The sequence below is a fragment of the Astatotilapia calliptera genome, chromosome 18 (genome assembly GCF_964374335.1).
Source record: "Astatotilapia calliptera chromosome 18, fAstCal68.1, whole genome shotgun sequence".
In the NCBI taxonomy this organism is placed as follows: domain Eukaryota; kingdom Metazoa; phylum Chordata; class Actinopteri; order Cichliformes; family Cichlidae; genus Astatotilapia; species Astatotilapia calliptera.
In genome coordinates this window covers 18,040,155-18,067,932 of record NC_137439.1, presented here as the reverse complement: position 1 = coordinate 18,067,932, position 27,778 = coordinate 18,040,155, and the positions used below count along the sequence as shown (strand labels likewise).

The 27,778-nt window shown below is 41.6% G+C and overlaps 1 protein-coding gene across 1 annotated transcript in view; it reads left to right on the top strand.

Annotated features, from left to right (window-relative positions):
- The first annotated feature begins 73 nt into the window (after nt 1-73).
- Nucleotides 74-27,778, top strand: part of phlpp1 (PH domain and leucine rich repeat protein phosphatase 1) — a 47,905-nt gene continuing 20,200 nt past the window's right edge. Inside the window, exon 1 of the mRNA XM_026149898.2 lies at nt 74-2,050. Within this exon, the coding sequence (XP_026005683.1) occupies nt 421-2,050 (1,630 nt within the window). The 5' untranslated portion in view covers nt 74-420. The remainder of the gene's footprint in view (nt 2,051-27,778) is intronic.

Genomic DNA, 27,778 nt, shown 5'->3' with positions numbered 1-27,778 from the left:
CTCTTCCCACAATTCACCGCGTTGTTGTTAGCGACCCCCATCTTGTGTCCTCCTCATGAATATATATTAGTCGGTATTTGCGTAGGAGGTCGGCCGACGTTCATTTCATATTCTAGCGCTGTGTTTTGGTCCAAATGGGACGCACAGTCACGTCTCCGCCCTGATCTGTCCCTGCTCGCCCAGCCTCTTTCTCAGCGAATTTAATCAGTAAGATGTTTTTTGGGAGCAGCGGAGGAGACTCCGACAGGGAAAGGAAGGCGAGGAGTGAATGACTACTAGTGGAATAACTCAGCAACACCGCCCAGTTGGCGGACATTTAGCGCGGCGGGCACGTATTCGGGCTTTTAAATGTAGAGCTTTTAGGCATAACCAAGTGCGCACCGTTATTTATTTAGAGCGGGGGACTTTTCATTGGCAGGGATGGAAAGTGTACAGGCTGTCGCTGAGGATGGCGCGTCAGATGGAGGCGCGACCAAGTTAATGAAGAAGCCCAGCGGACTGTCTGTCGCCCAGGGGACTCCAGCGGATGATGGCGGTGGATGTTTGGCACCCTCCCGCGCTGAGGCAAAGAACGGGAATAGCCTTTCTCATTCCGCCTCTACAGCGGGGACTAGTGCGTCAAACCGAGCCGTGGCGTCTAATGGCCGGAGCTCATCCAGCAACTCCAGCTCGCTCCTGTTGCGACGGAGGCGCTTGAAGAGGAACCTCTCAGCTGCAGCTGCAGCCACCACTACCACCTCAGCTGTCACCGCCGCTTGCGGCGCGAAGATGAACTCGGCCCTGTCCTCTGCGTCTTTACATACTCGAAGTCTGGATAGGAAGACTCTGATGAAGCACCGACAGAACATGCAGCTGCAGTCCGCAGATCGCGAGTGGGTGAGAGCAGATCTCCACCGGGGCGCCATACACGTCCACGACAGACTGACGCCCTCGTATCCCAGGCCGGTGCTTTGCACTATGGACACCACAGCCGGCGAGGTGGCCCTTCGACTGAGTAAACTCTCCAGCAAGTCGAGCTCTGTAATGCGCATTTTTTGTAAAGACGCCTCCAAGACGGACCAAAATGGGAACTGTAACATGAATTATGAATATAATGATAATCAGGACAAGGTAAAAGAAGACTCGAGTATAAAATGCAGCCACCTGACCCCACTGGAAACCACAGATTTAAGAACCCGTCCAAATGACAGGTTGAGACTTCTCCTCATGGAGAACGCAGATGTCAGGCAAAAGCAACAGGACGTTGATGGAAAACTTTTCACCCCGGAGTCAGAAGACAACATAACCTGTTCGCTGTCAGACTTGAATTCTAACTCTAACATGGATACCCCCAATGACGATGATTCGGAGCACAGGAACGGTGTGGACAGTTATGGATTAAACTCTGGCTCAGATGTGGAAAGCAGTGCATTTGACGACCTGAGCTCCGGGGCCCGCCTCAGTGAACACAGGGACTCCCTGAGTGATGACATGATCCTGGGAACTGAGGCATCCATCCTCAGTCCCTCCTTTGATAGTGCCACAGAGGGCCATGACATGTACGGGAGCTCGTCAGACGAACTGGAACTCGACTGTCCAGCATCGAGCTCAAGCATGGACCCCATCTCCCAGCATCATACTAATGGCATCACTGCTGTCACTGCCAACTACAAGCAGTGCAACGTGGGACATTTAAGCGACGTGACAAGCGACGTGGGGCCAGATAGCAGACTCAGCCCACACAGTCTGGGCAGCCTCCCACCCAGCAGTAGTTCCGGCTCATTGTCAAGAGCTGGTTCTACAGGTAACACACCTGACATCCAAGATCCGGACTGTGGCCAGGGGGCCGTAAAAACAGGGCTCACAGCACACCAGAATGGAGATTCTTATAATTCCAGCCCCACACTCTATGTTCAGCTGCATGGTGAAGCTGTTAGGAGGCTTAGCCCAGATGAGAGGCCTCTGCAGATCCAGAATGACTTTCTCTTTAAGCTTGGATTTAAGAACCCGTGGAGAGTTCAGGAGGAGGGGCTTAACACAGAAATTGGCTCCTTGTTACGTTTTTATGCAGGTAAATGAAACTACGTGTCTGTGTATACATGTGTAATATGACTAATATCATTATAATATCATCCTATTGCGATCCATGTGTGTTTTGCTCATTCTGACAGTTACTGAGGCCTTTATATGAAGCCTTTGTTGTTTGGAGTGGAGATCCGTAATGTTGTAGTGCTTGGAACAGGTTGTTAACCTGTGAAAGAATGAATCTGGTGGATTCAGGCATTTGTATGGTATGACACCATATCCTTTTTGCAGAGGCAGGATAATATTTTCACAGGATGAGCTTGTGCAGTATGAGTGCAGCACAAAACCTGATAACTGCGACAACAGTTTTAGAGGGTCATTATTAAAGGTCTGATAGACTAAGCCTTTTTCCCAGTGATGGGTTGCTATGTTCAGGTTATCCGTGTGCTTGCATTAATGGGTCAAAGTGAGGTCACGTTCCAGAAGGATGTTGATTTTACAGATCTACCTTGCATTACAGTCTTTGTTTTGTTTTGTTTTTGTTGCTTCTTCCGGCTTCAGCTATCTTTGTTGGCCTGTAGCAGCACACTTTGCTCCCATGGACACACATGCCATTGGCTACAAAGCCATCACCACAACTTATGGTGCTCAGACATGGGGGCCCTTTCCGGCTTTTGCCCCATTATCATCCTAATGAAAAGCCTGAATTCCTTTTTGGTTGGATGGAGAATAGGGGTGGGAGCGGTATGGCTGGGAAGACCATAAACCCTCTCTGTGGACTCTGTGAATTCTGGTCATTGAGATGCTGCACACTGCCTGTCCTACTGGCATCCAGCACAGCTACTGTCACACTAACTAACTGCTTGCCAAGCTGGGTTAACGTGCTTCTCCAAAGCTCAGGAAGCCCTTTTCTTCACCATGCCACTGCCTCCACCACCGCTGCTATTGCTGTTTGCTGCTGTGGGAAGTCGAGTGTGTGGGTGGCGGTGGTGGTTGAGGGGTGATAATGTGAGCTGAATCAGGACAGTTGAGGAAACTGGTCTGAAGTGTGCAAACTGTAATGCTCTGTAGCTTCCTGTCCCTGGAGGCTGCTGAAACAGAAGTTATTTAATAAGAAGCTGAAAACGGCCATAGAACCAATTGTTTCCGATTGCTAGGATTATTTAATTACATGGAAGGCTGTACAAGCGTGCATACTGGGACTCCTTAATCAATGCCCATTTAGAGAAAATAACAAATCAAATCCTACATGAGCCTGTGCAGTCATCTGAGATGAGCCAGTAGCAAACAGCAGCTGTTAACTGCCGGCAGAGGAAGCCCTCACGGCCCTCTGATGGTGACGCCTCCACATCTCATGTGAGACAGCTTAACTACGATCACCTGAGCTCTCCCCGGCACGCCCCCACCACCACCACACAAAGTGCCACTCAACAACACCCAGGCTGCAGTCTGCAAATGAGGCTTGCCTCTTGTCCAGCCACATGTAGAACGACATTGAAGAGCACTACACACACACACACACACACACACACACACACACACACACACACATATATATATACAGGGATGCACTGTAAAGAGAGAGCAGTGCTGATGCCCTTGGGACTTTACTAGCCCGCTCTTCCACTGTTTCCTTACTGCGCTGAAGCACGTGAGGAATGTACGCTGGCTCCTCTAGAATGTCAGGCACGTCTTCTACAGAAGGGAATGAGAGGGCTGAGGGGGATGGGATGTATGAAGGAATTCTGCGCTGACACATGTTGAGCTGTCTTCGAATGGCTTTTTTCTCTCTCAAATAGCAGCGATCGGACTAGCCCCAGCTGACTTGTTGGCTGAATCTCAGCCACAGCTGCCACAGCTGTAGGCCTCAGTCACACTGAAGACCTTTTTGTTTTATGTGTCTGGTCATGCAGAGTGGCCTTTGATACAGGAAGTTTAGTATCTAAACTATGTTTTCTCACGCTGTTGCACAGTACAAGCTCTATGCACTTTTAATCGTAACCTAGATATTAAGTATGAGAGCAGCCGCTATGCTGTGCTATATTTTTAATAAGAGTGACATATGAAGTACTCAGCAACTCTGCATGATTAGGGAAGCAGGAGAATGATGGGAAGGGGCTGTTAAGTCGAGGAGTTGCCATGGAGCATCTCGATAGATCCTTTGGACAATCCAGGAAGGGGTCAGGTCATGCTTTGAGAACACAGACTCTGCAGTGGTCAAATGAGAAAACTCACTTTGCCCTACTAGACACACAAGCACACACATATAGGCTGACTAGATCAAAGGGCCGCTGTCCTCTTTGGAAGGCTGATGAGTGATCCTTTCAGAGCTGCTCACACAGGAGTCTCTTGTAATGCCAAGCCAGCTTTATTAGAATTTGAGTATAAGGGAAAAAAATTATTTAAAAAATACAGAAAATACACACAATTTAAAGGCCACTTGGACTTATTATTAAACTAAAGTTTAGTGGAGTCAAGAAAAATATGTATCTGCTTTGGTTTGCATGTTATTGCCACTTCTGTGTGTGTGTGTGTGTGTGTGTGTGTGTGTGTGTGTGTGTGTGTGTGAGAAAGAGAGAGAGCTGTCTAAGCCCCGACTACTGTAAAACTCTATCACAGATAGCAAAGTGTCTCATCTTTTTGAGAATAAATTCCTTTGAACTCGAGAGGCAGTGCCTCCCTGGAGCACATGTTTGGTGGATCTCTGATCTATCTTTTTATCATTCTTCTTGTATTACTATTCTAGAAACTTTTTCGATAAAGAATACACAAATATTTATTCTTTAATTATTGCTCTTGAAAATGTTGGTGATGGATACCTTCCTAGCTGTGAGCCATGTAGCAAAACAGTCTGTACCAGTCATGCTTTTTGGTGGTCTATCTTTTTAAATGTAAAGTAGTTGGTTACACTAGTTATCAGTGTTAGCTATCTACTATTCATCTAAAGATGATAAACTACATTCTGCTTTTATTCTTGTTTCTAAAGAAAAACTAAAACAGACATTGCTATCACTTTAGACATAAAGAAAGATGGAAATTAAATAACAGTGACATTTGGAGGGTTAGTGAAGTCGTGTTTAGAGGAAGGAGATAAACACCATCATATGGTAAACATAAGCCAAGAAAACATTTCAGATGAGCCCATCTTAAATATTTAAGCATTTAAATATTTGGTGTTCAGGAGACTGTGAGCCTTATAAAAGGCATGTTAAAGGTTTCAGATAGCATATAAGTAGTGCTATTTGAAAGCTGGAGATCTAGAGAATGAACACTTATTATTTTGAGGGAAATTGTTTTATTAAATAAAACAAGGCGCAAAGCATTACAACATGTTGAAAAGACAACAGCCTCAGTCAATGCAGTAGATGCTTTGACCTGGAAACAGGGCTGATGATGATGATCATCGCTTAGCAAGCAAACAGAAGTTCTCTGTTAATCAACGGTGCGGTTTAGTAAAAATTGTAATATTTCAGATTAAAACATTATATTTTTTCAATGTTACTCTGTAACCCAGTTTCTTCTCTCATGACTGCAAATCTCCAGTCCAGCAAGCTAATGAAGTTACCTACCCCCTACTGGGGTGCTTCTTTTCCATTACCCAGAGGTAGTAGTGTTTGTCTCTCTCTAGATATGTGTGTGTGTGTGTGTGTGTGTGTGTGTGTGTAGACTTGTTTTAAAGAGAAATGGCATACTGACATGCACACACTGGCACAGGGTTTTCTCTAGAGGCAAAGAGCCTGAAGTTCTTAACTAAACCAAAGCAGCATGCTAAATTATTTAGATTCATTAGCCTACGCGGCGTCGCAAACACTCTCATCTATGCACTTAAGCATACCAGCTACTTTTTGTGAGCTCTACTTCGTACTCTATTAAAGTTGAAATGTTTGAAAAGCAGTTTCCTGTAGGTCTAAAGTGGGAAGATTTGGTGTGCCTTACGAGTGAAATTAATGACCACGGGCCTAGAAACTATCAAGGTATTAATTCCTTTCAGTTCCATGCAGGTTCATAGCTCAAGCTTCTGTGGAAGTCAGTTTTGGTAGCCGTTTCAGCACACTGCACCCAATTTTCAGGTAATTCCCATGTCGTCATTGTGCGCCAGGAAGGTGAAATTGGCAGGAAGAATCAGCCATGAAGAACTAATAAAAGCAGAGATAATACCAATAATGACTCTGGTTTTATGAAACACAATATCTTCCTGATTAAAAATGTTTGTAGCTTTGCAGGTTTATGGTAGCCGTTAACGTTGTAATCTGAGTAATATTGGTTTTTCACATTATGTGCACAATTTTAATGAAATGTAACATTTTTATTTCAGTTTATTTTTGCAAACCCTCAAGACCAACTGAAACATGGCCTCACTGATATTCAGGTGTTTACTTGCAACATTCGGGCAATAACTTGACTACTTTATTGCTTTGGGATCTAGCTACAAGGCCAAGGCTAACACTGCACATATTCTGCATTTTTGTCATCACCTGGGTTAATTCCACTGCATCTAAAAATGGCAGTAATATTCCTTCCGCGTCTTACAGAAAGCTTTGTTTAAAGGGGGAGGGGGAGTTTTCTGCACTTATCCGGACCTTTTCAACACAAGCCTTCGAAGTTCCACAACTGTTTATTTTTTATTTTTTCCTCTGTGTTTGTGTGTCCTGTTCATGCTGAGAGATGTGTAACAGACAATCTGAGAACTATAAATGTAATTTTACTAACTAAAGCACATAGGAAAAAATTAAATCTAGAGTATAAGCAGGTGGCCTGTTGTAAAAAGGTTTCCCTTACCCCAAACTGCTATCATTTTTCTTTTACCTAGCCAAGGAGCTTTGGTGCCTAAAATAACAAACAATATATGAACAAAGTGTCAGATTAATTGAGCCCAATTCTTTTGCCGCCATACATTTTCCTAAAGAGACTTCTTTGCTTTGTAAAGGAAAATCCTGCTCAGTCTCTTGGTAACGTGTCTAATAGTCAGGAAAATGTCTTTGTGTGTGTGTGTGTGTGTGTGTGTGTGTGTGTTTGTTCATGGACACAAATTCTGTAAGTAATGCATTTCAATATGAAATATATTTTGTGTCAGATTCGCAGTTTTTTCTTTTTGTTGTACAGAAAGAGCATGTGACACCATGGCAACCAGGAAAACAAAGCTCTAAAAGCTGTGGCAACTGTTGTATTTCAGCCCAAAACACTTTTTTAAAAATTATTATTAATGCCTAACCTTAACCAAGTAGTTTTTAATAGCTAAATCTAAACACAACCATATGACATATCTGTAACACATACCCTACAAATGTTGTGTGAAGAAATGTATGGGTCTCTGGTGTGAAAGTCAAGAATGACTTACTCCTCCACCACCAGTCATGTTCAGGGACACCAAATAATGTTGGGAAATTTGTCATTACAAACATTAAAAAATGTGCTGTGAGATCAGCTTGAACTGTTATATGTCATTTCTCCAAATTTTGATAGTTGTTATCAGGTCATCACCTCTTTTCATTTTGGTACGCAGATGTGTTGAACCCCTGCACGCCACCAGAACCAATGTACCTTGGCACTGATCACCAATTTCTTTCAAAAGATATTCTGATGTAGAGTGTTTTAGTGAAGGAGGTGAAGAAAGTTAACACTCTGGTCCAAAGTCTCTCGTGCATTTTCAGCTGGTATGCATAGCATATTAATCATTTAATTTTCATGCTCATCAAACTCTTCAGTGACCCCTCATGTGGTTTGTATGTGGGCACAGTCATCCTGTAAGAGACCACTCCTGCTCTTGATGTAAAAAGTTGAAAGTGATCACTTAGAACAACTTTTTTCCCCCTCTGATACGAGTGGACTCAAATGATCCATGGCCTCCTAAAGCAAAGCAGAGCCACCACCTCTTGTTGTAGAGGTGTGTGGGGGGCAAGTGTTCACGCTCAGCTGCCCTTGAATTTGTCACTCTTCTTACACATCTTTAAAAGATTTGTAGCTTTCTATTATTATATTTATCATATGATAATAAAGTCTCGGTGGAATCTTGGGCAGGTTGTTGCCTACGGTGTGAGGAACATGTTAACATTTCATGAAGATTGCAATAGTTTGACTACTCTCAAAGCTTTGTGAAATCTCTTTTCAGGGCAGTATATTTCCACTGTTACCTCAGGGGCCTCTCTGAGGCGGCAGCGGCTAGTGACGTGATGACTTAAAGGACTGTGCAGGGTTTAAAGGCTTAATGAAGCTCCCAGCTTTCTCCAGCAGGCTCTGTGGCAGCTATCAAGCAGAAAACCACTCACTCTGTCTTGTCAGTGCCACGTTGCTCCCTTCGTACAGTCAGCGCGCCAGATTGCTCCCACACTCACACTTGCATTTCTATGAAAACATTTTCAAAGGCAGAAGGAGGACAGTCTGCGCGATTCTTGTCATTGTTTTGTTTTTTTGTTTTTATGAACGATTACTGGTTATCATAATAACAGTAGGAGGATGCCTTCCAGCGGTTTACTTTGGGTGAATTTTGTTAATCAAATGATGTTTTATTGGTGCTCGGCGATGTTGATCATTTGCAATATTCAAGTGTCGCTTTCACTTAAACCTATAAAACGCAGCCGAACCAAAGGATCTCCGTGTGTGTAAAGGCTCCTGCATCATCTCTGCAGAAGTGAGGCACTGGGGCTGCCTCATCCTTCCTCACATTCACGTTCTCGCCTGACAGCTAATGGTCTTTCTAAATGGCCCATTGCTGAGTCATTATGTAATTGTGTAACCAGATTTCACACGTTCCAGAGCTCAAATCCAATACGCATGTGTTGGTGTGCGCTGAGGTTTTTCTGGCTTTCACTAGTGTATCCGTGTGCCCAAGAGAAAACTGAGCGATCAAAGAATAGATTTACTGTATGCATTTTACTTTTGTTCACATGCGAGCCGCACGTGCGCAAGCGCTCTTAAACGAATAGTGACCATAGAGTCTCAGTGCTGAGCTGGATGTTAGTATCTCGGAGGATTCACGTGTGTGTCTACTGAGGCAGACTTGGAGAGGATGGTGGTGTCAGCTTGTAGCAGTTAAAGCAAGGGGAACTGTGTTCTGTCTAATATAGATTGCCTTCTTGGCTGACATCCACCACCCTCCCCTTCTCTCCTCTCACGCCGAATCATCCTCCCTCTCTCAATTTCTCTCATGATCGATCCTCCTCCCTTTCCTCTCGCTATCTTTTCTCGCATCTCCTCCTCCCTCACACCATCTGACAGTTTGCATTTATCTTCCCATATCTCTATCCTTTCCTTGCTTATTGCTTTTCATTCTGACAATTAGTGGTCACCCTCCTGGTTGTCTTATTAATAAATGACAAAAACCAACAGCTAACATCATTGCTTTTAGACGCTTAAAAGTCTCTGTCTGATTGCTGTCTCCGTGCGTGGATTTGCTTGCTTGGGTATATAGCATGCCCACTGTGTAAACACTGTAAGTAAAAAAGAAACAGGGTTGTATGCAGCTGAAAGTGCCTTTGTAAACAGTTGAATCTAGGCTGAGCAATGTCATGCTGATATGTCACTGTTGTCTGCCAGCCGGCACATCTTTGATAGGGAATTGGGAAAGGGGGTTGGGAAGGGCAGCGGCTTTTCCTGCCCTGTGGGAGAAGCCCATCCTCTTAGCTGTCTGTCAAGCTGCCCTTGCCAAATGCTCCCCGGAAATCTCGGAGGTTTGGAATAGTCGATGTTCACCAAACAAAAAGCAATGAAAGGGTTCCCCCTTCGGGAGGGTCACGGGCTCGGCTGACTGTCCCCGAGCTGAGCACCAGCCCCTGGCCCCGACCACATCCATGAGCGGGGGATTAGAAGCCGGCCAGCAGGGGCTGACTTTATGCAGCTTTGATCAGCAGCAGCATAGCCTAATACCCAACAACATCTGCAACTCTCAGCATTAAAGAGGCCCAAAAAAAGCGGCCTGCTTGCCTGCTAGTCTACTGGACAGAACTGTATCAATTTGGATGTTTCTTTAAATACCACCACTCCAGTGGTGCTTAGACTGATTTGTTTTACAAAGCCCACGTCTCCAGACAGGGTAGCTTGCTTTGTGTTTGAAAATCCAGTGTCTTAGCTTTTTGTTTTCATTAGAAGAAAAGATAGGATCACTTTGCTTTTTGGGGTGGCTCTGTATTTCTTTTTCTTTTTTTTTTACAGATACATTTTCCTGCTTTGTAGAAACGGAACAGAAAAAGCTAAGGAGGTAGAATGTTTTGCAAACATTATTGTGTAAAGAAAGTTACCAGGCGGTCTTTGAATCTTTGTATGTGTCATCTGGACACAGTTAGATAAGGTGTGTTTGGGTGGAGCTGAGCTCATTTCTTTGGACTTTGCTCTAATAGAAAGTGGACAGAGTTGTCATTTCATATCAACAACATATCTGTTGATATGAAATGACCTATTTTGAAGTTCATCTCTCTCAAAAAAATGCTGAAGCACAATGAAAGTACTTCCTCATTGGTGAGCGAATGAAGAAAGAAAGGTTATTAAAAAACAAGAAGGATGCCACCACACGCCAGTGATTTACTGGAACAGATTTGCATGATTACTGCACAAGACACATGCACAGATATTATACTTAAAATTCGAAAATGTTATATCCATAGCGCTCCATTCTTCTTTTAATCTGATCACACTTGGCCATAGTGTTTTTAATTTATTCTTATAGCTTTAATTGCGCTGTTTGCTCCAAAGTAGTCCCTGTATCCAGGTGGGATACACCAAAAACCCACTCAGTGCCACCTGCCTGTCACCAAACACCAGACAGAAAGAAACAAATTGTAACTATTTGATAAAACTGGATAGTTAACGAAAAGAACATCTTAAAGGAAAGTGAATAATTTACTGGCATTCATTAATTGGCCAGAAACACATCTAAGAGTTAATAGAACAGGTTACTGTTGTTCTTTCACTATTTGGTGTTTAGAATATCAAAATAAGTAGTGTAACAATTTCAGTTTGTCCCAGTTGGATTATTACAGATGCGTTACATTTCCCAAAACTGAACAGAATCATTAGCAGCTACCAAAACATTTATACAGGTAAGATTTGTTATAGGCGCTGGGTGTTAACAGTTAGGTTCATATGTATTTTTGGCATTTCAACTGTTTATCAAAATATATTTTAGTGACATTTATATCTTTAATTGAACGGGATTACGTCAAAATTCATGAATCACAACTCTTTCTCAAGTGACTGCTTGTCTCAGACCCCTTTTTATAGACAGGTGTGGTCTATTCCATCATTCTAGCTGTAGCATTTGCTTTTTGAAGTCGCTGCTGTGAACCCACTGCATGCTGTTGAGGAAGCAATACATGCAAATAAGAAATGCATCAGAGAGATATACATTAGCAATGTGAATGTTTGAGCATGCATTTTAGCTGCTGGCACAAAGGGGCCAACAAACAGCATTAAAGGATTGGTAGAGCATCAGAAAAGAGGAAGTCCTTTATTTTATTATTTTATTTTTGTTTGAGTCCATGGGTTTCAAGTATTTAAAATAAGAATTTTAAATATTATTGTGTCCAACCATACAGTATAGGTATACCCTCCAAGTATTTCTTGACCTAACTGTATAATAGTGGTGTGTCTGTATAGGTGAAGGCTCAACATCAGCCTTTAGAGAATGGACAGGTGAAACTGTGGCCTGTGTGCAGCCTGTCTCAGTCATCAGCAGGGCAATTTGCTAGTCTCTTTCTGTTAGCTGTGCAGTTTGATAATTACCCAGGTCCTGGAAAAAAGTGAAGGCGTCACTTGCTGCACCAGGAAGTTACCCTTCACTTTTCTCTCGTGTCCTTCCCCTGTGGATTTTACTCTCTTGCGCATGCTTATTCTGCCCAGTGACATTCTGTCAGCAGTTCCTGTTTCATTTGTGGTTTCTTTCACATAAACACTTGGTGTCTTTTATCAACTCTCACTTGGCCTCCACTTTTCTATTTTTCCCAGCTCCTCTGATTAAAGACTTTCCCTCTTTTGTTTTCTCACTACCCCCCCTTCTCTCTTGCTCTCTCCCTCTCTCTCCCTCACTGCCCTCCCACCCTGGCACCCCCTCACCCCTCCTCCCTCTCCCTCAGTGCCACTGTGTTCACATGGCCCCTGCATGTGACATGAAGCTGAGCCAAAACACCCCGGATGCCCGCTTCAGCCCTTCGCTGTTCCAGACCTTGTTAAATTTTAAACAAAACAAAAGGACAGGGGAAGGAGGGAGGAGGGAGAATGAGAAGAAAGAGAAAAGTGAGCACGTGGGGCCAGGGGAATGTGCAACAACATCACAATTTCATTCATTCACTCGTTCTGTCCCTCTGCATCATCACAAGAGCACAGCCCTTTAATTCTTGCCCTCTGTCCATTTACTGGCGTGAAAGGCTTTCTCTTGTCTCTGTCCTCTCTCTCTCTGCTCTGGGTCGGACTAGTTGAGGCTTCAAGCAAAGATCTGGAGTCTGATTGCTTCATGGACTGTCCTTCTTTGGTATTAAAGAACAACTGGCTTTGCTGACTTGCAGTCTTCATGGACAAGCTTTAGTAGCCTATCTAAAAAAGTAGGCTTTTTAATAGAAATAGCTAGAAATATGGATGAGAAAAAGCAGAAATCACTGGTTTATTAGTGCCTGAGCACAGCTTTGTAAAATGCAGTGACTTGCAGACAATACCTGAAAAGTTGGGACAGGGGTATGTTTACTACTGTGTTGCATCACCACTTCTGTGTTTGGAAAATAAGAAGAGCAGTTGCTGCAGTTTTGATAGCTAATGGATGATACGGGATTTCAGCTGGTTAGCAGTTCTGGGCCTCCTTTGATGCCTGGCCTGGTCAGGCCAGTTTATCAGCAAATTGTGTAACTAGAGAGTCATACTGCTGGGATACGTGCAGAATGTGGTCTTCCTTATATGAGCAGGGCCTTGTGTGCTGCAAGGCTAAATACAGCAGCCTGACCCATGCCTTCCTCATGCTCTCTCTCTCTCTGCTTCACTGTCGAATCTTTACTCCGCTATCTAATAAAGCTAAAACCCCCCAATAGATAATTAACAGATCACTAAAAAACTCATCATGCAGATGCTCTCTCTGTATTTACACTATGTTGTTTAGTGTTAATGGTGCCTTCACAGCTGTGCAAGTAATCCATGTCATACTATGATACAGTGGCAGGTGCTGGCTTTTGAACTATATTGGGTCTATCTTCTCTATAAGAGGATGTCCAGTCCGGGATTTTCAAAAAGAAGCCACGCAGACTGTGCTAAGCTTTACTCTTTTTAAATGTTGTCCCTTATATACAGAGTTTTTGATTTCTTGGTCATTTTTAGACAGCCACAGTAGAGAGTAGACAGGAGGGTAGTGAGAATGACCTGCAGAATGACCTGCACCTGCAGCCTTTCAGCATGTGGTTTTCCTGCTCAACCAAGTGAGCTGCAACAGCAGCCATACAGAGAGGACAGAAAGGGTCTGTTCGCTTATATTAAATACCAAATAAGTGTTTATTAAAAAAAAACAACAACAATACTATTTCTTAGTTTCAACGTTTGTTTATATGTTTATATTATTTTAAAATCACATGCAGGTCACCAATCTGTTGTGGCTCTAACACAGACAACCATTCACACCTACAGCTAATTTAGAATTACCAATTAGCATACTGTTGGACATAGTTGGACATGCTGTTGGACATAGTGCAGCACTTTGGGTGAAAGTACCCGAGGACTCGAACCACGAAAACGCCATACAGAAGGGTCCCAGCCAGCCAGTGGATTCAAATTCAGCACCTTCTTAGTGTGACGCCACACATCCATGCTGCCAACATGGCAACCCTTAATGTATTTGATCCCAGAATAACTTGAATGCCTGCAGTACCTCGGTGGATATGTGCCAGATTTAGCCAAGCTGTGAGGGTCATTTATAGCTTCTGATAATAAATGGCGGCAAAGGTTAAGTACTTACTATAAGAAGTGATCTTGTTATCTGTATGTCTGGTTTACCCGCAGGTAATGCTTGGAACTGAAAGTGATTTGATTGTGTTTCAGCTTGTTTTAACAGCTAATCAATCAGGAATGAAAAAGTTGTCTTTGCCACTATGCACTGCTCATATAAAGACAGGGCTAACTGAGCTTGATTTACAGTTTTCTTGCAGTAATGGTCAAAACACGTCAGCTCAGTGTATCTCTGCTATCAAATGGCACGTTGCATATGAGGAAAAACAAGTTCAGACAGGAGCCTCAAGCAGCCTGCAGTTTTCAGTCTGCCGAGCATAATATTAATCCCACCATTCACACACGCTTTCTTTATGATTTTGTACACTGCTCTGGTATTCAGCCAGTCTCTAGCTCACTCCAGTGCTATTCTAGTTCTGCACGTATGAAAATGTTGCTGCCGCCCACTTAAATCTGCCTCTTTTTTTCTAAGCAGGAATCTGTCTACACTTTGATTTGTAGCACATGCTCAGTGCACACAGTCGATAATATCACATCTGTTGATGGTGATCATCGCTGTTGTCCTCAAAGCATTTTGTGCAGCATTTTACAGCACAACGACCTATACTTACTTGTTAAGCTGCATTGCCATGTTGTTTAAGCCAGCGGTTCCCAACCTTTTTTGCGATATGACCAAAAATATTTATCACAATATACATTTGAAAATTTGCGATAACGATATAACTGATGATATAATTGACACTAGACAAAATACTTTACAACTCCACAACTTTATTAGTGCAAAAAACCCCATCAATGTATTTTCACTTAAACAAGCAGCTGTTTTTTATGTGCATTAAAGTTATATAAAAACGTAACAGTGCAAATTCCTTGCTGACAGTTTAACCAAAAGGCATTTCCAGTGGAAATTGGCCGATATATCCTCAGCATAACCATGTATAATATCCACAAAACTTAAAAAGAGGTTATACACACACAATACGGTAATATTATGTTGAAGCGCAGTACGTATCACTCCGCGAGGCTCCTGACTACGATAGCCGTAATGCTCCGACAATCCATCAAGCGGTGCGGCTTCGTAGCTTAGCAAAATCGTATTAAAACATTTGACAGATTCGAGCAACATGTACCACATAAAATCATTTCGAGGTCAATAAACACAACCAGAATTCATACATAAGGCACACGGGATTATAAGGGGCACTGTCGATTTTCAGAAAAATCAAAGGATTGATTTTAAGTGTGCCGTATTTTCCAAACAACACGGTAATAACGGCGGCCCGCTAGCATGCTCTACCAAAAATAGTGTTTTGTTGTGTATCTGACGGACGAAAGCTAAACCAGTTCCACACCACTGAAGTTACAGCATTGTTACAAACCAATTCTGATTCATCCGTTTCATTTAACGATCCACTTTCGCTCTTCTCATTCTGCGTCGCCGCCATGTGCGTATGTAAACAAAGGCACTGCGCATGCGCATTTTACCCATATTCTATCGCGATATTTCATTTTCCTATCGTTGCCCAAAATTACACCGTTATTACCGTAAATGGTATGATATAACCCAGCCCTACATGGCTGTAAACTGAAATACACTAGAGGCAGATTAATCCATTTGCCCACTTTATTATGCCTTCAGCCTTTGAGTTTTAAAGGCATCATGTGCGAGTGGCTGACAGGTACACACACAAAGTCTCGGTCTTAACAAAATATGAAGAAAAGGGATTTAGCTGCCGTGCAGGAGTTAACAGTAAAATATATACATAAATGTACAGAGAGTTGGCAATCCTCCTGCTCCTGTAATTATGATTTTTACTTATTGTCACATTAACTTTCTAAGGCCTTTGGAGCTTCATTATGAACACTGTCCATAAATTAACAAGTAGTTTGTTTATGCCTTTTTAGAACTCTCCAAATGTCATGGAATCGCAGTCGTCAGTGTTGCCATGACTCAAACAATCCACCTGATTATCTGTAGCAGTTTTGCTCTTTTGTGACCTTTAAATATTTTCTCCTTCTAATGGGCGTCTGTGACAGCCTTCAGGCTGTGGAAGTGAAGTTCTGGTATCTCAATTAAAAGCCTCTATTTTAGATTGTTAATTTAATTAAATTGGTGGCTTACAGATATGAAGTACAATTATTATTATTATTATTATCATTAATACGGGAGGACCGTGCTGAAATGCAGAGGGGGATTTCGACTCTGCAGTTGACTTTGGCTCATTCTGGTGTTATTGAAGTTATTTTTTTTTTCTTTTTAGAGCCATGGTGCTCTGTGCCTATACCACATACTGTTTGACTGTGTGTGTGTGTGTGTGTGTGTGTGTGTGTGTGTGTGTGTGTGTGTGTGTGTGTGTGTGTGTGTGTGTAAATATCCCAAATGTCAAGTTTGTCATCCACGCATTACCATTATTTTCTCGTTTCTCGCCATTTGAAAGAAGAAATATTAGTTTTGCTGAAAAGGGCAGTGGCATGATGATGAGAAGAGTAGGGTGTATGTGAAATGTTCCATCTTAATTACTGTCAGCATTATTAATGCTGTGGTACAAATGAACAGGGAAGCCCAAGGTGACAAACACATGGGAGTCCCTGTATGCTAATTAGTCACCGACGTAAACACAAATGCGTGAGTGTGTGTCTCCATGCTTGTGCAACCCACCGCTATCAGTTTTAACCTTTTGCTCAACATCAAACCTTCGCTCGCTTACCAATTACTATACTCATCTCGCCTCTTTAGCCACTGTATCAGCAGGAGGTGTTGTCAGCCTGCTCCTTATCGCCGCCGTCTCTTCATCCCTAGCTCTCGTATTTCACCCTCCCTTGATGCACTTCCCAGGGGGGTTGAGTGTGAGGTGGGTAAGCCTAAACCTCTCTGTTTGGATGGGTGTTATTGCACTGTGCTTAAGATGACTGTACCCACCTCCCCACCCCTACCTCACTTTCTTTAAGCCCGACATACAGTATAAGGCACTGCACTTTATCAAGGCTGTATAGAGTGCAGCAGAAACAGGCTGCTGCTGCTGTATGCAGGCCATTAGCAACTGCTGAGTGACAGAATGCGGAGGCTGAAGTGACACAGTGTTAGCGCTGATGAGCAACCAGTGTTGCGAACGATAACATAATATGTGTGTCTGTGAAAGCTCTTGCACGATTTGGGTAAATCTTAAAAATAATGCTCCTAAAGGAGAGCATTTTTTTTCTGATTCAGTGATGAGAAAATTTGCACTCAAAACTTTTCTAGAGGCCTGGTCAATATCTTTGTATGGTTTGTTTGCTTTTGTACATGCATAACTGTAGCCACAGTAAACATCTTGCCTCTTGAGTATAATTTGTAAAGTAAAATGAAGATGCACCGCCCATTTCAGAAGCCAGAAACCAGCAAATGCTCGGCTTTTTCCCCGAAGTGTCATTAATGAGACATAGTGCTCTCTCAGCTTGTGAAAACAGTAATAGCAGCTTTGGAGAGACCTTCCTTTGGTTTAAAAAAAAAAAAATCTGGATTCAGGAGACAGACACCCTCTCTACTTTTAAGATTAGGCTTAAAACTTTCCTTTTTGATAAAGTCTATGGCTAGGGTTGGATCAGGTGACCCTGAGTCCTCCTTAGTTATGCTCCAATAAATCTAGGCTGCTGGGGGATTCCCATGATGCATTGAGTGTTTCTTCTTCAGTCACTTTTTTCACTCATTATGTGTTTATACACCTCTCTCCATGTAATTATTAGATATTATTAATCTCTGACTCTCTTCCACATCATATCTTTGTCCTGTCTTCATCTGCTCACCCCCAACTAGTCGTGGCAGATGTCTGCCCTCCCTGAGCCTCGTTCTGCTGGAGTTTCTTCCTGTTAAAAGGGAGTTTTTCCTTCCTTCTGTTTTCTTTGTATTATTGTGGCGTCTTTACCTTACACTATAAAGCGCCTTGAGGCAACTGTTGTTGTGATTTGGTGCTATTTAAATAAAATTGAATTGAACTGGATTAAAAACAGCCCTTTATTTTTATGACAGAAAACCTTTGTTTGCTAGACTTTTTGGCACAGCCCGAAGAGCATGTTGTCTCACATTTTAAGGTACCCCTCGTGTACTGAGTTCTGATGGTAATTATAAAACATTATAGCCAACATACTAAAGGAGCTTGTGAATGTATGCTTGAGTTCATATTGGGTTTAAGTAAAAACTCCTCGAGGCAGATGCTGTTAACACGGCATTGTTTCTTTGCTTTGGGATTTTCTTTAATTGCAACTTCATACTACACTGCAGTCAGCCTTTGTTACATTGTGCATGCATTTCCTGTGTGCTAGCTTTCCTCATGTGTTTGTCAAAGAGCTGTTAAGACCAAAGGCGAGTGCTGCATCATTCATGAGTGTGTGCCACCCTGTGCCCAGACTGCAGTGACCCATAGCTGTCAACAGTGTATCCTTGAACATAATGGCACAGGTTGTGCTGAGGACACACTGCAGGGACCACTGGCATGTGGAGGTCTGTGGGTGGGGCCAGGGGATGGGTGGGCTAGTTGGGGTTGTAAATGGAGAGAAGCGCTGAATAAAGCACTAATATAAATGCAGTCATTTCTCTCTTTTTGTTTTAATTTTCTTTTTTGCTTTCGGGTACTGCCTGTACCAGTATATTTCAAAAGATGGCTAAGGTTTTTATAGGTTTGCAAGAAAAAGAGAGAGAGCGAGAGACAGCAAGAGAGGGGTCAGGCTGTGAGTAACCTGGGCTAGAAATCATTCCCTACCCACATGAACAGCCACTGAACCACTGGACAGAAGAAAGTGAGGAAAAAACAAAGTGTGAATAACAGCTGGAGATACTGAAACCTGACATTATATATACAAGGTTTATGAAGAAAGATGTGTAGGAAAAAGGAGGAATTTTGGTCCTGCTGAGGGTCCTATAAAATATTTCATATGCACGCACACACAGAGCTGAAACCTGTGTGTGTGTGTGTGTGTGTGTGTGTGTGTGTGTGTGTGTGTGTGTGTGTGTGTGTGTGTGTGTGTGTGAGAGAGAGAGAGAGGAAGCAAGTAAGACAGAGACGCATTACATAACTGGACACCATGGCTTTCCTGCCAGTTTACTATCACACAGCAGTAACTCAGTTCACACGTGTGCAGGCTTGCTTTATTTTGTGTGTGAAAGCTTAGCAACCTCCCGTTTGTTTCTCACGCGTTCATGACCTGCTGGTAATTTATGATTTCCCTACTTAGCCAACCTCTTCCACACCAGAGGACAAATTCAGCATGCAGTGCAGCTCCACATGAAACAGCATTATGTTATGTATATAATATAAAGGCTAGAAGAAGGGTTTGACAGGAATTACATCTGACTTTTAGCTGGCAAGATATTAGACAGCTATTGCAAGTGACTGAATCTTGATTCTTCTCGCCTCATTTCTTAAACAAAACATACAAAAACACACACAAAAAAGGTTTTACTTCTGTTTGAAGCAATCCGCCAATACTGGCTGAACATGTGGTTTTTTTTTTTAGGTCATTTGTGTTACTAACATAATAATAACAATGATGATAATAATACTAATAATAACAATGATGATAACTTGAACTGATCATTTACAGAACAGATGATGGACAGTCACTGTGACATTTTAGTTATGCTTCTCGTGAGATGTTTATTACAGTTAAATTATCGCAGTGACAGTTTTTTGGGGAGCTATTATTACTTATTTTGTTATTCAAAAAAACTTTTTTGAGTATTTTAAACAAAATATGATCAATAAAATGAATACTCATCGTCAGCGGTAATCATCCACTGTAATTTACAGACATAACTCATCCAAACTACAAAACCTAGCTCACTGATTTTATATTATCACTCTAAATCTGTCAGCTGGAAACGACAGTATTTTGTGTATTTTCAGGTTTACTGCTGACTGAGATTTACTCCCATAACATTTTCATTGCACTTTCCTCTTGTGAATCTTTCTGCCTGAGGTGACAGAACATGCCACTAGCCAATTCATCCCGTCTGTTTATATTGTGCATCTGTTTGTCTTTACATCTATTATCGTTTCACTTCTTCATCTTAGCCCATTTTTATCTTGTTCTTGTTGGCGTCAACTTTTCTTTCTTTCTTTCCGTAGAGCTCCATTTATTTGCATCGTTCTCTCTGTTGCCTTATACTAGACTGCCATGCTTCCACTATTGATGCTTTTAACATGCCTTTTGGCCCTCATCTTTTTCTACATTTGTAGAAAAAGATGATGCACAAGCATACTAATAATTAATTTGGGAGTCCAACAAACTTCCACAGCCTTGGAATTATACTCATATACTCATAACACCCATGCTTTCAGTTAATTTGTAGTACACGCTCCCATGCAAAAAACTGTATGCATTCACTTGAATACAAAAGAAAAGCTAATAAATGAAAAAAATCCCCACAGCTCTTGTGTGTCTGTGTATGAATGTGTGAGCTAGCTGACCGGGAGGCCTGTGTATTTCAATGTAAGGTTTCATAACACGCACTCATTACATAACAGCAGCAGGAGTGGAGCTGGGAAGAGAGAGGGGGAGCACAAATGTACGTCAGTATCCAACCCTTTCACTGGCAGGAAATCACTGGGGAACATCTTTTTTTCTCTCACCCTGATGCCAGCACCTGAATTTGAAGCATCCATAATACAATTCTATCCACTGCACCTAAGTGGTGTTTAGTGTTTTTTAAATAACGTGATGAAGCATGTTACCAGTGTAATGGGTGGCTTGAAGGACTGTGTTACTTTTATTTAAAGGCACAAACTTTATATATTTAATATTTAAATAGCTGCACAGGATGATTCGCTAAACACTTGTTGAGCCTTTATAACTCCTCGTGCCAACGGTCAGGCGCATGTTACACATTCATACATCGTTTGCATTTGCAATTGCGTCTGCCTTTCAGTACTGATTTATCTCAGGTTAATATGATCTGATATGGAATGATATTAAGTGGACTGAGTTTTTTTTTTTCTTTCGCCAGCGTGCATTAACTAACGTTAGAAATTAAAAATGCAGAAGTGCAAGTGAGTGTGCAAATGGGCAAAAGCGAAGTGACAAAAAAGGCAGCGTTAAAGACAAATTCATCTTCAGATAAGACAACCCTTCCTTTACCCAGTGCTGCTCTGCATCCGGGCATTATCCCTGCAGGTGGTGGGTGGTAATGCAATGACCTGATAACTGGAGTTGTACAATGCCTTTAATAGCAGAGGACTGTTTAGTTCCCTTCTTCCCAGGGGCAAAGGGTAATAATGGTTTGATGGAGAAGATATCGCAGGCTGTGACCTCATTTGGATTCAGGATGTGTTTCACTGGACTGAGAGTTTGAGAGAGTGATATTTTGTGTAGTGTCTGCGTGTGTGTGCATGTTGCCCTCCTTGGTGACAAGTTTAAAAGAGATGAGCTTTCAGAATTTTACGGCATCCTTCACACTAATAATTGTCCACCTCATCCTCTCTGTTGTGATAGAGTGATGTCACATGGGCACCTGGGTCACTACAATACCCTAGACTCCAGTTCTCATCTCTCTGGCTCTGCTGTGCTACTGTTGGGGGGAGGGGGCATCACCTCGGCTGTGCTGTTAAGACTGAAGGATGTCCACTGACAGCAGACAGGAGCTCGAAGCTGAATGTAACTCAAACTGGAGCCAGTAATTAAAGCACTAGAAAAAAGTGAACACAGACAGTAGACTACCTATCATATCCAATATCCTTATAAAAGATTACTCATCAAAATGACATTTTTATACTTATAGCAGGCTCTCTTTCTCTGATTTATAAGGTATTACTAGGTATCTGAATAATTCAGAATGTTAGAAAAAATATAGCTTTATGCTAGCCACAGTAGTTCGATCTTTTACATTATTGCCCATTAATTTTAGGCTTTTAATATTTCTGATGCATTCATAAACGAGCTTTAAACTAGACTAGAACAATATTGTTTTAAAAATGCATTTTTTCTTGACTTTTTAACTCAAACTTTTTCCAGTTAGCTTAGCTTAGCATAAGAGACTGCCCCTATATGCTAACAAGTTCACAATGCTAACAAGTTAATATTGGCTTAATGTTTTTCAGGTTAATTGTAGTACAGTATGTTGTCACACTAACATAAAGTAGACAATAGTGTTCCCATATACTAATAGGCTCACATACCGTATTTCCCGGACTACAAAGCGCACCTGAATATTAGCCGCACAAGCTAAAATCAGGGGAAAATCCTGTTTTGTACATACATTAGCCGCACCTGACTAAAAGCCGCAGGTGTTTCAATGTTGACTTATCATATGTAAGAGAATATGCACAAAGGGAATTGTCAGGAAAGAGATGGCTGTTTGGAGACACACCCCTTTTATTAATATTTTGAAAAACAAGTTATGGGTACATATTTGCACATGTAGTACATAACAGTAACCTACAGCACACCAGAAAAATAGATTCGGACTACCTTTTAGGCTCAGGTGCAGTGACACGGCTTTAACAAGAAGAAAAGTCAGTCATTCACCATCTTTCTCTTCTTCCTGCGCTCTAAAACCACCAAAGTCCTCTCCTCCAATGTCGGAAACGAACAGGCTCAGGATGGCTTCGTCATCCACTCTCCGCTTCTCTCCTTCGTTGTCACTTTCAAAACCAAAGAAATCCTCGTTGTCAGTGTCAGAGTCGAACACCCTCAGAAGGGCCGTGGCGGTGTCCTCTCCATCATGCAGCAGTCCAGCCCTTCAAAATCCGTTGGTGATCGTGGATGTTTTCACACTTTTCCACGCTGTCAGAATCCACCGGTGGAGTTGGGCATAACTTGCTTTTCGCAAGTTTATCGCCGCTCGTCATCCACGCCTCCCGCTGAATGCGTAGTGCTACTTTGAAGTTTGTTTTTCGCGCTACTTCGTACGGCACTACGTTGCCTGGCGGACGGACATGTGACTAACATACCACTCTTGAACCCCGATCCTTCCGCCAGGCAACGTAGTGCCGTACAACAGCGGAACAAACAAAACAAATCGTCTTACGATATGACAAAAATCATGGAAAATCCATAGAAAAGCCGCACCTGACTAAAAGCCGCAGGGTTCAAAGCTTGTGCAAAAAGTAGCGGCTTATAGCCCGACAATTACGGTATGTTAATGTCTATATTTTTGTGTTTTTTACGTTCATCTCATCTTTACATTAGCTTACCATGTTATCATGCTAAGTTAATATGCTTAGCATGATAACATTGCACGATAACACTTGATGTATGCCAACATGTTATCATACATAATTTACAAGATATTGGCCTCATATCTCAACAGGCTCACGACGCTAACATGTTAATATTGAGAATGTGTAATATTTTTAAGGTTTATCCTATTAGTTTAGTATGTTACGCTGATAACATTTGCATAATGTACATGATGCTGAGGGAGGATCTTTTTTTCCTCATCTAACAAAAACTAAATTCTTAACAGTTTCATATTTTGACCCTTGAACATTTTATTAAACTTTGCCTCCCTTTAAAAGTTTAAATTATTCAGACTTGAGCCCTAAGACAACAGGGAAATTTAGAACATTCATGCTCAGCACAAAGTAAGTAAGAATACACAGATGCTGTATTTGCCCAACTCTAAGCACTTGTGCAAATTTAGTGTCACGCAGTGATAATGCAGGAACACTTATTTCCCATGCAAACATCCACCTCATCTCCTTATCACTTTTTACACAAAGGACAGCTTGACACATTTCACACATCAACACCTCTTTAGTCCCTGAGGCCAAAGCAATCCCTTCTGTCTGTTTGGACCGGTTTGTGCAGTAACATCTGGAAAGTTTTAAAGAGCGGTTTGTAGGATTACGAAGTTACAAATTAAGGGTTACTCATTACAAAAACGATGAAACTGTGCGGTTTAAACGGGCTTGAGACCTTCCTAAAAATTTCCATTGTGCACTATGTTGTTTTTTATCACTACCGCACATTCACAGTTCAGCCTGTGTATATCTCTGAAAGGTACAGAGAGGTAAAAATGTAATGTAAGGGAAAATGTGGAGTATTAACATGAATACAGCAAGCAGTCTGTCACCCGTGATGGCTTTTGCCACCTTCGAGCATGGCTCATCAACCACTGCCTGTCACTTTTCATCTGAGTAATCACCTCAAGTCTTCCACAGAGAAGGAGTACTGCTGAAGAAATAAAGAAAGGAATAGCAAGACTCAGACTGAGGGACACAGCAAGTAAAATGTAGGACAAATATCACTCTCTTGCCTGAGACAAGTCACCTTTGAGTAGGTATATTTTGACTTATTGTGTTTGTATATGTTTGAAGCAGAAGCATCTATTTTGTGTTGGAGAGTAACAGCTGACTTTACTGTTTTACATCTCCAACAACTCCTCTCAACTCCAGTTTCCTTTTTGTAAATGTATAAGACATCTCATCAAAGTCTCTTTTAGTCGGTTTTCTATGCAGTTAAATATTTATATGATTCATTTTGGTTGCATTTAAAGAAGCAATATATATATATACTGACTTGGAAGCATTTATATATCACCAGAGTCTTGCCAGTCATTAAATTGGATTGGTCATTGCTTCTAATAAACAAGTGTGTCTTTACAAGCTCATGCTCGGTTGTGACTTATGTGGGTCATTGATGCCCTACGGTATGGCATGCCCAGTCCTTTACAGATAGTGTGCTGATGTCAGGTTGTATTCTTATTATTACCGAGAAGATCCACAAGAAAGAAGTGTTGATCTGTTAAATAGGAGATGGATGTAGAGAGGCTGGCCTAGTTGACTGATTGCTAACAATGACGGATGACGGGGACATCAGGGCATCAGTAGTCAGATTTTCTAGTGCGCCAGAGTCAGCTCAGGGCTCTTTATTTCATGTCACTGGACGTTATTGCCCAAAAAACTATATACTTTGCTGGTAGATATCATACAATATAGATGTCTGTATTCAGAGAGGGCAAGGTCCTCAGTGTCAGTAGTAGCTGTTACATCTTCGTGCTTAATCTTAAATTAAACATTAATGTGTGTTTCACAGGGCTGAAGTCCTGAAATGAACTGAAGAAGTGGAAGTGCTACCATAGCAGTAGACTAAAATGGTCTTTGGCGTGTATAATTTTGTCATCTGGATATTTTCTCTCTCTTATCAGTGATTGCATTTCAAATCATTGGGACGCAAGACTAGTGGGACCATTATTTGACCAAAATTTGCCTTTGCAGGCTAACTCTCGCTCTGACTGTTTCAGTATTTTTAGGATGTACAGGATTTTCAAAGGCTTCTTGGAGCTGGAATTTACTGGAAGATTGTGCAGTCAAAAATAGAGAGAAGTGTTCTTTAAGAAGAAATTAACCAGCGGTGTTTTTTTATGTGTTTTATTTTTTTCCAAGTATTGCAATTGGATTCTAGGGACTCATTTGTGTGTACAGTAAAAGCAGAACAAGTATTTTTACTAATGATTAATTTTTTTTAACTATACTCAGAGGTGCCGAGCCCACAAGGGCTTACAGGAAGAAAGTTATTCTTACATAGAGAAGCAATAAAACTATGGGGAAGTATGCAAATGCTTAGCACATTATGCAAAATTGGATAAGCTGTGCTATTTCTTTCCATTGCATCGTATACCACATAAATAAATATATGGCCGTCTCAGAAACCGATGAATTGAATAGCTTCTAGTGAAAAATCTAATTGAGTTGCAGATTTCAGAGTGTACTTGTAAGCTTTTGCAGAAGTAAGATTTTCAACATTGAGAGAAAGTCAGGTTTCTAATAGTGCCGTTTGTTCTTTCATCCTGTGAGTCTGTGCATATTTATGTTTGTGTTAAAGCAGTAGTGGTGCACACACTTGAATATTTGAGCCTAATGTGGAAGGGAAACTGTTATTTCCTGAGCCTGGGGAAAAGGAAGGAAACCATCTTTAGATACCAACACACACACACAAACTGTACTACTCCAGCTCCTACATACAGTAGGGCTAGGAATAGACTGACTTCTGAACATGAGCACACCCACCTTAAAGAGCCTGACTATTATTTTTCAAATTCACAGTCTTATGCATTGGCCATATAATACGGGATAGCTAACCACCTTGAGTAACACCCATCGTTGTTTATCATGTTTTCACTGCAAGTGGGATGTGGTTCATGCATTTGGAATAATGACAGATGCCTCCTATAACTTCCTTCCCCTACAAAAACCAGGAAAAGACCCTGGTTTTCTCTGATCTACCTCTGTAAACAGGATGCTCACGTCAGAGTCGCACCCATTTCTCTGTTTCCTACGTTGTGCATTCCCATGGCTAGACTGAAATGTACTTCCATCCAGTCATCCCACGTCCATGTGAGATGGTTGTAAACGGCATTGTCAGTACAGGAGTAGCTATCAAACTTAGCACAAAACCAGCCCACTCAAGCTGACTGTATTCTTCTCCTTATGAGGGAAAAAAAACACTTTCTGATTTTGGGTCAGAATTGGATGGATGCACGCATGAAGATGGTTAATCACTGTCACTGTCACACTGTGTGTGTGTGTGTGTGTGTGTGTGTGTGTGTGTGTGTGTGTGTGTGTGTGTGTGTGTGTGTGTGTGTGTGTGTGTGTGTGTGTGTGTGTGTGTGTGTGTTTATGTCAGCGAGGATAAGAGTAGGAGGAGGAGTGGGGTGTATGAGTGCATGTGTGCACATATGCTTGTGTGGGAGAGAGCATGCTCCAACAAAAGACCTAAAAATAGTAAGACTATGCTCATGTGACATATTGAGGCTAAAAGCTTGTGAATAATTTGTTTAATGCAACACATTCTCCTCATAAGCTCTGTCATGAAAACATGTTCCTGCTAGTAACCTCTGCCAGCCAGCAGGTTGGAAGAGAAAGTTGTATCCAGCCTGTTTCAGTACCTCAGTTGGGTTTTCTGTCTGTTCATGGATGGCATTTGGATCATTTTTATATGTTTCAAGCAGGTACAGTAGTCGAGTTAAGTAAACACAGATACCAACCTGATAGTAACTATGTACAGTAACAGTCTTAGTTTAACTTAAAATTTCAGTCTTTTAAGTTGTTAAATATATCTTTACGTTATCAGTTCAGTTCCTTATCCAATCTTCCCCTTCCCCACGTTTCCTCTTAATGGAAACGCGTATCTACTGTTTACCTCGCTTATCCGAACCATTTATTACAAGTTGAAATTGAAAGTAGACACCTGTTATATTTGTCTGTTGCCTTGTGAATGTATTTGTGTGCGCCACTCGACTGGACTAAAGTTAAATTGGAAACCAACTTTGCAAAATGTAATAGACTTTTATTTCCTCTCAGATATGTGAATGAGGCATTAGGATTTAGAAATGCGATCAAGGTATAAACAAGTGTTTGGCTTGTCGTGTCTTGTCTTGCCAAGACGACTTGTTGACTTATTTGAAGCTGCGCATGCAATATCATTATATGCAATTATATGCAACAGGAATGATGTTCCAAATCTGTGAAAAGAATAAAAAGGGAAAGGGACCGCTTTCCTAGTGTCTGGTATTTTCTTGTCTGTACCTAAAATACTTTATACACGTAGTCACAATAATACAAATCATTAATGGTGTTTCCTGCAAAGTGGATGGTAATAATGTCTCTTTAAAGAGAGATAAAACCTTCAGTTTCATTTGCTCCTTTCACACTCCACTTGTTTCAGAAGTACAATTAAATGAGTGTGGAGATCAACAGTGGGGGTTGTGGGGGGGGTTGCACAGAGGGAACAGTTTGTGTTTTTTTTTTTTCTTTTTGAAGGCAGCATGAATGACAAAAACAGAACATCCAGTGATGTTCACTTATGCCTTATTCTCAAGCATGAAATGTCACAAAGACAGTTTGTTGAGTTTTTGTTTTTAACAGATATATATTATTTTAACAGCACCTAC